The 13,976-nt window shown below is 37.8% G+C and overlaps 2 protein-coding genes across 7 annotated transcripts in view; one reads left to right on the forward strand and one right to left on the reverse strand.

Moving 5' to 3' along the window:
* Window positions 1–4,035, reverse strand: part of MARCHF5 (membrane associated ring-CH-type finger 5) — a 35,519-nt gene extending 31,484 nt beyond the window's left edge. The window contains exon 1 of the mRNA XM_032191763.1: window positions 4,002–4,035. Within this exon, the coding sequence (XP_032047654.1) occupies window positions 4,002–4,009 (8 nt within the window). The 5' untranslated portion in view covers window positions 4,010–4,035. The remainder of the gene's footprint in view (window positions 1–4,001) is intronic.
* CPEB3 (cytoplasmic polyadenylation element binding protein 3) overlaps window positions 2,518–13,976 on the forward strand; it is an 82,999-nt gene continuing 71,540 nt past the window's right edge. For 5 of the 6 annotated variants that reach the window (XM_032191755.1, XM_032191758.1, XM_032191761.1 and 2 more), the window contains exons 1-2: window positions 4,505–4,629; window positions 4,859–5,775. In XM_032191755.1, coding sequence (XP_032047646.1) covers window positions 4,870–5,775 — 906 coding nt within the window. In that variant the 5' untranslated portion in view covers window positions 4,505–4,629; window positions 4,859–4,869. Of the gene's footprint in view, window positions 2,596–4,504; window positions 4,630–4,858; window positions 5,776–13,976 lie in introns of those variants that run through there. The other variant, XM_032191756.1, reaches the window with a different exon arrangement.

The following is a 13,976-nucleotide window of genomic DNA, read 5'->3' on the forward strand; positions in this document are numbered from 1 at the left end:
ATACCTTCACCTCAGCATTTGGGCCTGGAGAGAACTCCCCTGAGAAGTCTCCCTGTTGCCAGTGCAAAGAGAAAGACAGTGACTGCTACTGCCTGAGATCTGACTGATGCAGACTGGAGGTGGCAGCCATTTTGAATTAAATAAAACTGCACGTTTGAAGTCAAATGCAGAACTAAATGAAAATGACTCAAAATAACATGAGCTATTTAGGGCTTATATTTGGCTGTCAGATCTATTCCCAAAGGTCATCTCTTAAAATACTAAATTGTTTAATAATAAACTTACACAAATTTAAGCTTAATAGAGAAGCTGATAATTAATGTAAGAAGAATACAGAGGTATATTAAATATTTACCTAACTGTTTCATCAAGGCCTGAAAAAGGGTCTGAATAATGAAGTAGGTGTTTTTTAATACAGTTCTTTTGATGTGACAACATTAAAACTGCTAGAAGTATTCACTGTTTTCAACAAAGTTAAGTAACCTGGCAATATGAAAGTATTTATTCTCTTTTGGCAACGCTGCCTTTTAACTGCTATGATGGCAGTATATAAATTAAATGACAAGACCAGTTAGCCATTCTATATGTACTTGATTCCATCTTTTAAAGACAAGGAGTCCTCAATTAAGCTCAAATGAATCAAATGTTATCTGAGAAAAATATTTCTACAATAAAACTCAGTTTTTCAGTAACATAATGCTTCATCTTAACCTTTAAGCTAGTTGGACTATTCACTTTCTGACAGGAAGACTAGCATGGGTTGTTAGCTATAGTAGGCTTAAATTACATTGTAATGAATTTTGTAAAATAAAAATATACTCAATACAACATTAATTGAGTTAGCTAGGCTTATGTGGGTATTTCTTACATTTGTTTCTTTGGAGCTGGCCCAGGTCAAGTAATTCAGATATCAGATTGAATGAAGCTCTTGTGTTCTGATACAGCTGTTATTATCTTTTAATTTCCAATTATGAAAGAGTTGGCTGGTAGAAATGAAAAGTGTTTTTCTTCTAGTGGCTAATGGATCAAAAGCTGCCTTTACAACTTGGCTCTCTTTGGTTGTAGAGTGCTTCTCTGTTTGTGAATATCATAATGAGCACTCTCCTTATCTTAATAATTGATCTACAAAGTGAAGCTGTCTCCTGGAAAAAACTGACAGCAAGGGTGTGGTCCTTCTATTCGGATCCTCAAAGCTTCTGAAAGCAATAACCCTAAAGTAAGAAGGGGCATAAGGGAGGTGTGTAAAATGACCAGAGCAAGCCCTATACTCACTGTAATATTAAAAAAAAAAAAAAAAAAAAAAAAAAAAAAAAAAAAAAAAAAGGAGAGAGACATTTTCAGCTGCTGTAAGAAAGCAGTTCAGGCCCTTGATGATTCAGAGTAGGACAAACAGGTTAGAGCAAGTGTTCTGAAACTCTTAATTATAGCATTGATTTAAGGCAAGCAAACCACACGGTCCAACATAAACAGACAGTAGAAAGCAAATACAAGGGTGTTTTAACAACCCATTTTCAGCTACCCTAATTTATCTTTCTCAGCTTTAGTCATCTCTTTTTCACCCATAAAGCCATGTATATTTCATATTTTGAAAAATCAGCCTGCAACTTTAGAAAACGCTGATATTTTCAAGCTTGTTATTTCAACTATGTGATTTTCATACAAGCATGATCACTTTTCCAGAATGATCAGTATTATAATTATCCAGAACAGAAATCTAGAATAATTCATGGATCAACACAAAACATAGTATAAGTACCTGTAAACTAAATTCTGAAAATCGTATCTGACCTATGTTAATCATCAAAATGTGAATCCCTAATGAGATAAATTCCTTTCAGGCTGTGTATTGAAGTGGAGGTTGAAGATATGTGGGCAGCAGATGGGAGGCAGTTGAAATGAGGAGCTGCTGCGTACAGAGTAGATGCAATGCTAAATAGTAAAATTTTTACCTTCCCTTTTTTTTTTTTTTTTTTTTTTTTTTTTTTTTTTAAGAATTTTCAGAGTTGTAATAGTAACTGAGTAACGAAAAAAAAAAAAGGTAAATTAGGAATTGGAAGCTATTCATATAGCACAAATTTTTACTTATGTGCTGATTTTAATTTGTTTTAAGTTTTCATATTTGCCCTGTTTGTGTTTGGGTCAGAATGGTTTTAGAAATGGCATTAGGACAAGCGGTTACTTAATAATTTCTTCAAAGCAAAGTGACACAATCTCCTTTGTAATAGCTGTAATTTTTCTTTAGCTGGTATGAGCTCACAAGTGACTTCTTGCAGTAAAAGTTCAGAGTTCAGGAGAAAGTTTGAAAATACTGGAAGTACTCCTTTGCCCAGCAATCATTGCTCTGCCCAGGCAGCCGTATGCTCTGGGGTTACGAAGCGATGCATTGGGTGCTGCCGAGCTGCCCTCTGGGAGGCCGGTGCTCCCAGCCCGGCCAAGACTGCAAAGACCAGAATGCCGTGGCAGAGCATGCGCCGAAAGCTTCCAGTTGTCAAAGTGCTCTTGCCAGAGTGGCCGTGTTTGTCATATACCAAACCCGAGAGAAGAAAATAAATATACTGACGTTTTGTTGAGCTTTAAGTAGAGAAAATCCTAAAGGTAACTGTTCCTTAAGAATTTCTGCATTGACTGCATGGGTTACTGCATGCAACCGGAGCTGGTATTGCTGTGGGGATATAGATTTCCTGTACTGGATTGTAGATTTGCACAAATACTTACACCAGCAAATAATCAAGAGGTACTGCATATTAGTCCAGTGTTAGGCATTGGTGGCCTGCTTTTCAGTCGTTTATCAGCCAGTGTTTTTCCATTCAGACTGCCTTCACTGCTAAAGGTAGGTCTTGACCTTGACAAGAGAGTTGAATTGTGCAGGGATTTTACCTTTAAGAAGTAATATGAAAATGAACGTGGATTGCAGCCTGCAGGATAAAGTTCAAATACAAACAGCTAAGTCAAGGTACATATTGGAAGCCACTGCTGTGTTAGCCACTATAGATAACTTGGTGACTAACTGATTTAAATATACTGTATTGACGACAGAATTTTAGCATTTCAGCTGCTATATTTTTCACTCTATATTTTTATACCGGTGGCTCAGAACAAGGGGAGGGATAAATACTATCTTTTGATCTCTCTGATGTAGAATCATCTGCAATTTTATGCAGCCACAGGAGTAATGGTGATTTTGCCATAAATGCAGCTAATGGAAAGCTACCCAGGGCTTGGTATATTATGGCTTACTGCAGCATTGCTTTAAAATGCCTCTCAGGGTTTTCTGCACCCCCATCGGCAGCAGCAGAGCTGCCTGTTACAGATGCAATAGTTTCCTCTGTTCTTAGGAACTTGCCTGAATGTTGAATCACAATGTAGCCTTCATGGACCCTGGCTGGTTTTATATTGAACAGGGAAATAACAGGGAGCAAGCGAAGTAACTTAGCTGGTAGCCGAAACCTGTCCTTACCTTCATTTTAACTAAAAAGTATGTGAGTGGCTTAGGAGAGATTCAAATATGAAAAATGTTAAAGATGCACACGGACCAGCTGAAAACTGTCCCTGTTGGAAAGGGTCACTGACTTTACTCTGCCACTTTTCTTAACCAGTGAATTGATTTGGCTGAATTTTCCTTTGTTACATGAAAACAATCCTGGAAAGAAGGTGGTCTTAGGGACGCTGACCTCACCATCAGCTCAATACAAGTGCAATTAGGTATTCAGTGATGACCATCTCTGACACAGTTTCTCAATTAAAGTAAGCAGGTTTGGCTCATTAAAATACTTTTGATATGCATAAGAACTTCTCAGTTGTCTAAAAGTCTGAGAAATGCGGAGGTTCCTGTTCTAGTTTCATGCAGTTGCTGTTCATTTATGTCTGTATACGCATTATTATTGTGGTTTGAAATATTAATCTAAGTATGTTATCGGATCTGCTTCAGATGAAGCAGCTTTTGTAGCAGATACGAGGCTCAGTCACGCTACATGCATTTGCTTCTTAACGTTTCAACTTACATGCACATTTGGCAAATAAATTGCTTGCCTAGTCTTTGTCTTGCACGCTTAAAGATGACTTTTAGAAGGTGGCACGTCTCCACTGAAAACCTTCGGTGTGCCCCATTTTTCTTTCTCACCGTGAAAGCACCAGAAGAATTACGCTCTAACAATACCTCCCTGCCTGCTCCTCTTGGCCTTGCTCTTCCCTGCCGGCAACCCCGGCCTGCTTCCAGCGAGGGGCGGCCGAAAGCCGGGGACCCCCGGGGAGGGGCCGCGGTCCCCGCACCCTTCGCCCCTGCCCAGGCCAAGTGCCCGAAAGGCCAGCTGGTAGGTGCGGAAAATAGGCAGCCGGCTCCTTTAAAGGTGCCCTGCTAGAGAAAGGGGTGGAGAAGAGCGAAGCCTGGTGTCTCTTTAACCTTGCTGAAGGACGCAGCAGTATTTATTGACGTATGCAAATAGCCAGGGGGAGGAGGTGGAGGAGGAGGAGGGTGCTTGGAAAAACAGGAACCAGAATCAGTTTCTCATTGCAGGGTGAGAGCTCTGAGTTCCGGTGTAAGAGAAAAGAGACGTGGCGAAATTGCTGTATATCTCTGCCCTATAAGCACATCTCTCATTTAGACTGAAGGGAAACAAGGCATCAAAAAGGGTGAAGCATCTTAAAAAAAATATTTTAAAGGCAATCTAGCACGATCAAAGCTTACATGTTCCTAAATGGGGGAGGGGGAAGATTACGGGTTTGCCTTGCAACTTGCTGTAGCGTAGCACTAGCAATAGGACGAGATTTTTGGCCGGCAAATGATTAAAACAGCCTGCTTTGTGGTATGAATGACAATGTTAATAATCTGTCTTTGTGGTTTTTTCCCCTACTGTTTCAGCTGCGCAAACCATGCAGGATGATTTACTGATGGACAAAAGCAAAGCCCAGCCCCAGCAGCAGCGGCAGCAGCAGCAGCAGCAAGATCCAAACTCAGCAGAAGCCCCCTCTACACCCATCTCGTCGGAGACGCCCAAGCCAGAAGACAACAGTTCAGTGACTAGTATCGGCACATCAGCTCCTTCCCAAAATAGCAAGGAGAAGATGCAGATGGAGTCTCCCATTTTGCCTGGCTTGAGCTTTCACCAGCCTCAACAAGAACCTGCAGCCGGCACCTCCTTGTCTCCCTCCTTCGGCAGCACCTGGTCTACAGGGACCACAAACACGGTGGATGATAGCTTTTTCCAAGGGATTACTCCAGTCAATGGGACAATGCTTTTCCAGAATTTTCCACACCATGTCAACCCTGTATTTGGTGGCACTTTCTCGCCTCAAATTGGCCTAGCTCAGACTCAACACCACCAACATCAGCAGCAGCAGCAGCAAGCTCAACAGCAGCAACAGCAGCAGCAGCGGAGGTCACCTGTGAGCCCTAATCAGGCACCTTTTGCCCAGAGAAATGCTGCTTACAGTCATCAGCCCATCATGACCAGCAAACCGTCTTCCTCCTCTGCCTCCTCATCTTCCTCCTCCAGCTGGAATAACCATCAAAATGCAGCTTGGAGTACACCTTCCAACCCTTGGGGTGGGCTGCAGGCTGGTAGGGACCCTCGAAGGGCAGTTGGAGTGGGGGTCGGCGTGGGAGTGGGGGTCGGCGTACCCTCCCCCCTCAATCCCATTTCACCCCTTAAAAAGCCGTTCTCCAGCAATGTCATTGCCCCTCCGAAGTTCCCACGGGCTGCACCCTTAACCCCCAAATCCTGGATGGAAGACAACGCATTCAGGACGGACAATGGCAACAATCTGTTGCCTTTTCAGGTAAATGATTACATGTACCTTCTATGTGGTGACAGCTATCACACGGTGTATTTATTGCAGGGGGATATTTCACTTTATTGTTCTACCTGAGAGGCATAATTCATATCTGCACCAAATTGTCACCTCATATGAAAGAAGTGGGGTTGATCCTAGGGAGTGCATACACAGAGATTCCAAATTCTGGCTCAACATTAGGTCTTATTGTTCTTGTAATCTGTTCTTAAATGCGACTGTTGTTTTTCTTTTTTTGTACCATCAGAAAGGTAGTAACTAGCCTTTCTACATGAAAAGCAGGTTTGGCAGACTATGTTCTATTGCTGCTCTTTGTATAATAATTATTTTTTACATTCACCCATATGTGAGAAGCAGGAGATGTTAAAATAGCTTGCTTCAATTTCCAAACTGGCACATAAATTTTAACTGAAGGTGCTATTTGACCTGAGATCCAGTTAGTTATTTTATCATCACTGAAATAATTAATTGTCTTTATGCTGGGGAGTTTAACAGGGGGGTTAAACATAAGGTCTGTTATCATAAGGTATACATATGAAAGACTGTATATGTCTGACATGTACAGCCGTGCTGTTATATTCACGGCGGATGCTTTGAATACATCTAGAAGCAGCGTGGGTGTGTATGGAAAGAGTGGCGTATCTGTCCTTTCCAGTAAGGAAATGCCTAATACAATTGACATGTTTTAGAAATGGCAGGGAGGTATTGTATAAAATAAACCATTTTATGCTGTTCAAAATATTTGCAGAGAAAAGAGACAATAGGACACGACCTTCAGAGCCATATTGCAATGGAGTCTATTTACTAGCTACATAGCTCTGAAATATTTAAAGCTGCAGTGTCCTTCACTTTTTTTTTTTTTTTTAATTTATGACGACAAGGCAGATCAATTGCGGTTGAAACTGGGCCACATAGAAAATTTGCAATTTTAATGCAGAACAAAATCTGTCATGGTGCGAAATCCATTTTAAGTTGAAGAAAGAGCATATACTTGCAGCTATATCTATACAAGGTGAAGTGAATCTCAAATTTCTGCTAGGCTAGCTGTTTTTAGTCTCAGACATATCAACATTTTCTGGTTTGGATTACAGTGAAATCATTCATATATGCTTTCTCAGTAAACCAGAAACTCTCAAACATTTTTAACTTAGCAGATCTGTAAGAATGGCATCTAGCTTGACACTTAGCATTAGAAACAAAATAAATAAATAAATCAAGATCCCCCTCCCTTCACTTTAAGAGATTGTTGAAGTAAGATATATGCATTCCTGTACTCTTTCCAGTCCCATTCAAAGAGGGCATTTTATAGTCAGCCCTGAAATTTCATTTTGCTGCTTCATTCTATTTAAAGGGAGAGTTGGTAATTTTTTATTGGCTACGCTAAATGAAGGCGGAGTGGCTTCTGTTAAACTGCTGGGCAATGTCTCTGTAGCATTGAAGTCTGGAGAAAGGTTATACATCAGATGCAATATGCCTAGTGAAGCTATTAGGTTGCACAGAAAGCCCTAGCATAAAAGCTGGTGAATATATCTCCCAGTTCTTGTTTTAGGAGTGGGAAATGTTTCAATTTACAAGTGTTCTTTCATTTGTCTCCCTGTAAGGTGTTACAAATTCTGGTAAATTTGATTTAATAGGAAAAATAACAGTAAATTTTCTAATTTCTGTGGTTTGCTCAGTAAAACATCTTTTTACGTTACATACAACACTATGTATTTACACATACATACATACAACGTTATGTATTTATTATTGTGACTACAAACTGTCACAAATTAAACTGTCTGGTATTTAGTCATCGGTGGCGAAAAAAAAAAAGTAGATAAATACTTTAAATAAAAGTTCCTTTGATTTTAACTAAGGTTCTGAAAAGGTAATGTATTAGTCAATGTGTAAACTCGGAAACTTCTTTTTCTCTCTCTGAATATAATATGGTATTTTTCTTTTCAATTGAAAGCAAATACTTAGACTATTTTGAACACCAGCTCAAATAACAGTCTGATTTCAGAGACTCAGAAAACTTGTAAATTTTTTTTCCTAGTAGGTTTTTTTTTTTTTTTAACGAGAATTACTGAATTTTGCGTACTAAGGATGTGATCTGGATTAATGTTGATTGCTCCTATACTTCACAACTTGCCAAAGAAACCTTGAAACTGTTCTAATAGGAGGCAACTGTTCCATGTACTGTTTACTGCGTTGATAAAATGAAATTCATAAGAGTTCAATATTTGCTGCCTGGATTGTTGTTGCGTTTGTTTGTTTGTTTATCCTCATAGAAATTGGGCAATATATTGACTGAGTAAGTTCTGCTTGTCAGCACTATCAGGAAATTCCGGCAGGTTTATCCAAGTACATCTGCCACACTTTATAATTGAAGTGTTTTTTTATTATTGTTTGTTTCAGAAATACCTTTCTGTGAACTTGCCATGCAAGTAAACATGTTAATGCACATTAGCAAGTTCTTTGTATTAACTCATTCTTTTCTATTACCTTGAGATTATAAGACCTTTTAAACGTTTTGGTTTATATTTATTTCGTTATGAAGATATGGAGTTCTAGGGAAAAAAAAAAAAAAAGGAAAATCTTTCTCTAAGGAACATGTGTATAAGGCAATGCTATGTGTCTTCATTCCTGAATTAGAGTACCTTATTCCTGAATCAGTGCACCTTATACTCATGGCAGCTGCCTTATTGGTTTTGACATACTTGTGCTGAATTATATGAGAACACTTAAAGCATCAGTTGGTAGAAATACTGTTGGCATCTGAATCGTGATCAGTGCTGAGAGGCAACTGAACGTGCTTTGAAGGGGACTGTTTTCATATGCTCATGGAGGAAAACTGATTGCACTACATTAAAAACAAACAAGCAAACAACAACAACAAACAAATCCACCTGAAAATCCAAAGCTGATAGTTGGAATGGAAAGCAAAAGAAGCAATTGGTATGGAATGGAGTGTTCTGCAGCAAGTAAGGGTTGGAGATGAGATCGCAGGAATAGACATGGAACAAGGCCAGATAGAAAATACAGAAATGCGGCCAATGTGTTCTGAATATTCTTTGGCTTATGGGAGGTTCAGGCCAAGTTCCTGTGCTGTGATTGTCATGTGACAGGCAGTAGTGTTGTGCCATTATGCCAGGTTATCCTCCTCTCTGGTATTTGAGGTTGACATTAACTGATTGTCCCTGGAACCAGGGCCACGGTTCAGTTCCTTTTTTACAGCAGAGCAGTGGGGCTTGAAGAGAACTATTGTCATCTCGTGCTTCTGAGTTGCTCCCAGAACTCTTGTCCTTCAGTTCTCGCAGGTGAATGGTAAATTTCTTTTGGCTTTTGTCCATACAAATATATTGTGATACAGCTTGTGGGGTTGGGAGGATTGATAGTGCTTGAAATAGATCCTTGGAAGTGTGGATAAGAAATTTTCTTTACTGTGGAGAAGATAGAGAAGGAATTAAATGCTAGAAGGACAGTTGTTAATTGCAAAAGTCAACCATATGGAAGTTTAAAAATATCACTGTAACAAATAAGTGAAAGATTTGCCAGAACTTGTGCAAATGTTGTCAGGTATGCTGCTCTTCTAGTAATGTTCTTCAGAAACAATAAAAAAATGCACAATTGCAAGCTGCAGATTTAAAAGCCGCATAGCACTTTCGTGCTCTGAAGCTTCTGGCATACATCAAGTCAGGCTTGACAGCTTTACTGATAGATACTTCTCTAACAATAAAAAGGTGGTATTTATTGTGGATAAAATAGTTTTAGTATGACTTCTTTTGCAGAGCGTGTTAATTGCACAGAGATCAAAGATAACTGGGCTGCAAAAGTTTTGTTGTTATTGTTTTCCATTGGTTTCAGTAGGAATTAGTCTAGATCCAGATAAAATTTCTAAAGTTAGCTTATAATTTTATGTACCTTATAAAAATAATATTCCAAACATGCAGCCAGTTTGTTGTAAATATATGGATATATGCAGAAATATGTGCTTGTATATATGTATATTTAGAAGTTTAGATTTACATATACTAATTAGTAATACATTAGCAGGCACAAGTCCTTCATCATGTGTAGTACTAAACACATTGTAGCTGTTTACTGCGTGAAATGACAAGCGTGGGAATGGCCACTGTAATGTTTATAATTTTAGCGCGATTTTCAGCTGATAATTAACAGACAGCTCCTTAAGAAAATATTTTCTTTGAACACTTGAAGTTCTTCAGGCCTGTGATATTAGCTCATACCTAGCTTTACCCACTCCAGTGCAAATTTATATCCATAATAAATTGTGTATGCACACACCTAGGTACCTATAAAATATGCATGCACATGCAGTAGAATAATACACAGAATAATTGTCCTCACGTCTTAGGGAAAAATATTAAAATATATTATCTTCAATTTTGTAACATTGTTTATGAGTCGAGGATTTTTTCAGTCTAAAAATGCTCTGTACCCTGGTGACTGTATTTTAAAAGATTTTGTTTAAGTCTAGGTATTATTTTCAACCAAAAATCATATTATGCGGTAAGTCTATCATAAATTTATTTTTGAACCACTATTTCTCTGCTCTGAATTGGACATTTAGGGTGCTGACAGTATGGTAGGTAACTGTACATAATATTAGTAGCACTACTAGTATCTTGAAAATAATTTCTTAGTTTAGTCTAATCTTACTGTTTCTTATCTGATGATACTCTAGTACTGACAGCCTGTGAGTATGTGAAACAAACAAATGCACACAGAAGACCCAGTTGTGGAAATAAGTCTGCTTTTCTACTCCCTGCCTTATCCCGCTGCCTTACACGCTTCTGATGTTACTATTGCACAAAATATATATAACACAAAAAGTAGCCTGATTTGGAATATAGAAGTGTGAGAAGGCATGTTATGGTATCTCAGTAGTCTTTCAGTATAAAAGCGATAACTAATACCTGACATTCTAGCTTTAGTAGTTGTGATAACATTACAGTTTTTTAGATATTTTAATTTTAAATGTCTGCATTTTCAAATTAATTAAGACACAATAACATAGAATAATAAAGACATCACTTCAATATTTGAAGTGTGATGATTTGAGCTCTAATTACTTATTTTATTGATTTTGAGTAAACAGTTGAGTCATAGATAAACCCTCATTCCACACTTGTGAAGGCAGAGCGAAGGTAACAAGTTTGATATGCAGGTGATGGTCTGAGCAACTTCATATAGAGAAGGACTTCCTCAAAAGCAGTAATGGTATTAATGTAGTACAACAAAGCAATAATTTGTCTTAAAGGTTTGCTGAAGAAATTACCTGCCTTTCCTTAAGGAGACATGTTAGAAGGTGAAGAGCATTTTGCTATTTCCCTTCTTGGATTGTCTTCCTAGAGTTTCATTTTTCTGCCTAAAGGCTGCTCTTGTGAATTGAATGTAAGAGGAAGAAAGACATGGAAAATCAGTGTTTCCCTCTTTTAGGTGATTTTCAAGGAGAAAATATGAGTTTGCTGTATGGATGATGAATGTTTCAATTTCTTAGCATTTGGTAAAATAGCTCTCCTTTCGTTAAGATCAGTCACGAGTGCTTCCTGGATGAAGCACAGCAAGGGAAAATGAAAAGATTGCACTGCTTAGTTTGAAGTTACATAGGGATTTTAACTACAGAGACCTGAGTTTTGCTTGGACTGGGTAGACTAATGTGCTTTTCAAGACTTTCAAATTAGCCTGAAGGGAAAAATACCAAAACTAGCCAGTGGTGATCTTTAAGAGAGATTCAAAGGCTCTTTGGCCTTTGTTTTTCCTACTGATCTCTTGAGATAGTTTTAGGAGTTTGAAAATACCGTTTGTAAATAAAATATACTTGCCGTAGAAAAATTATCAAGATGTTATTCCAAACTCCCAAAGGAAATAAAGGCCTTGATAAACGTCACTGCTTTTTCCCAAAATAAGCATGTTGTTTTGCTTTTGCTTTTATAATAGTAACATGTGATATGTTATTTAAGGAGAAAGATCTGCTCAAGTCCTCTAGCATAATGGCAGTTAGAAGACTTCAGAAGTAAAAAGTATTTATTTTCTTCTCTAGTTCCCCCTCCCTGTCTCTCAGCTCCCAGAAGTCAATATAAAAAGCTGTTCATGTGTAATTGTTGATTGCAATTACCTGCTGAAAATGGAGCACCGTATTCTGTAGGCAAGGAGCAGGATTGTTTACTTGTATTCCGTGTCTTTGAAAAAATCATGCTTTTACTGTCAGAAGGTATCAAATGCTAGATAAAGAAATTCCATGTGGTCTTCAAGTGAGGGGATGACAGGAGTAGGTAGGATTTACTGCATTCTCTCAGAGGTAATCGGACTTCTGGTCCCCTTCTAGTCCATTGCAAGCCTAAGGTACTTGATTTCACAAGATGCTGCCTGAAGTAGGTCTCGCTACTTCCTGTCTCAGCCTACACAGTCAGTAAGGTGGGATGGAAATGAAGTTTCAGAAAGGGCAGGAAGCAGAATGTTCTAGTTCCTGTTGACTCAGCGTAAGGTTAGCTAAATTCCCCTTTGGACTCCTCCTGTTGCTGCGTGGTCTAATAACTTCCCTTCTGTAGGGAAGCTTCCTCAATGTCTACATATGCGTAGAGATAATATTTTTTTTCTTTTAGCCAGTAATAAGAGTAAGTGAAACACACAGTATGAGAGAAATAAACAATGTGTATTGCAAAGCTTTAGGCAAATTTTCCATTCCTAGTAATATTAGCATTTTGTGTATAAATATGTTTACAATATATATGCACATGCATAAACAGATGCATACAGATATGTTTAAACAGTTCATTCTCTTCAGAAAACAATTCTAATAATATTCAATGGTGTCTGCCCTAGAATTAATAAAGTAGATTTTGTTGTTATTGACATAATCTACCTTTTTTCGTACTTAATGTCAAACTGTTTTCAGTGGTTATGCAAGTTGAAATGTAATTGTTCACTGTTCTTATTGCCTAACAGGTGTGTCAGAGCAATGTTTAGACTCTTTGACTCTTAGGCTATTCTAACATTTCATACATTTTGTAACTAGGTTTAAGGTACCATGTTTTTTAGTTATTTCTTCTTTATTTCATTTTTTTCTTGTTTCATTTTGCAGAAATTTACGCAAAGAGCAGAAGCATTTCTAATAACTGCCAAAAAGCATGTACATACCAATGACAAACAGGTGTTTTAAAGAAATTAGATGAAAGTGCTGGTTTTGTTTATAGAAATAGGTCTTTATTTGTAACCTCTTTTATTACTTGTAAATTTCAGACTTTTTAAAAATGTAGGTGGCGAAATTCTGCAGACACTTTGCCTGTGTATCTTCAGACTTGGTCATCATTTTCATTTGCTTTTTCATAAACTTTAATTATATGATTTTATTTTTTCTATTAAGTTCACAGTATTATTTGTAAAACACAGCCAACTGATACCTTCCTTTTTCTCATTATTCAACATGACTTTGTTTTTATTGCATGCCTTTCAGAATCATCCCAGACATAAAACTGTCCATTATTCTAAGATCTTACAGAAGAGAAGCACTGTACAGATTGTGATATATACTGATTTGTCTTGTCACGTTAGAGTTAGCAGGAATTATACCACTCCTTCTTCTCTAAATGTACGTAAGAGACAGTGTTTGGAGAAATCATTTCCTTCTCAGTGTTCAATCTGAGAACACTAAAAAGCTTTTTCTTCTGAAATATTTAGCATACATAGCTTTTTATTCCATGCAGAACATCCATTGACTGCCTTTGTTTGCTGCTTGTGTGAATATCAGAATAGGAACCAGAAAGTGAAGAAAATAAATTATCACATGTGAACAGGTCTAGTTACTGAGCAATTATTCAGGAATTAAAAACTCTTCATCAGAGAAAAGAAGGAAAATATGTAATTTCCTCAAGTGAGACCCACTTTTGGCTTCTTTCAATCGCCTGTGTTGTTTTCTGCACATCTTCCAAATTCTGCATGAAACAACATAGAGCTTTCATAGATAAACAAACTTTAATTACTCAAAAACATCACTGCAAAGGTTTATTCTGGACACTGGCTGAAACGGGTTGTGTTGGGAAAAAAAAAAAAGGATCATACACTTAGCTATGGTTTATTCATGCAGAATGGTACAACTTAAATTGCGCTAACAATCTTGCTTCTGCACTTGCTATCTCTTTGTATGGCTTTGTAAAATTCAGAGCTCTTTCACATTTCCTAGA

Source organism: Aythya fuligula, chromosome 7 (assembly GCF_009819795.1).
Source record: "Aythya fuligula isolate bAytFul2 chromosome 7, bAytFul2.pri, whole genome shotgun sequence".
Taxonomy (NCBI): Eukaryota; Metazoa; Chordata; class Aves; order Anseriformes; family Anatidae; genus Aythya; species Aythya fuligula.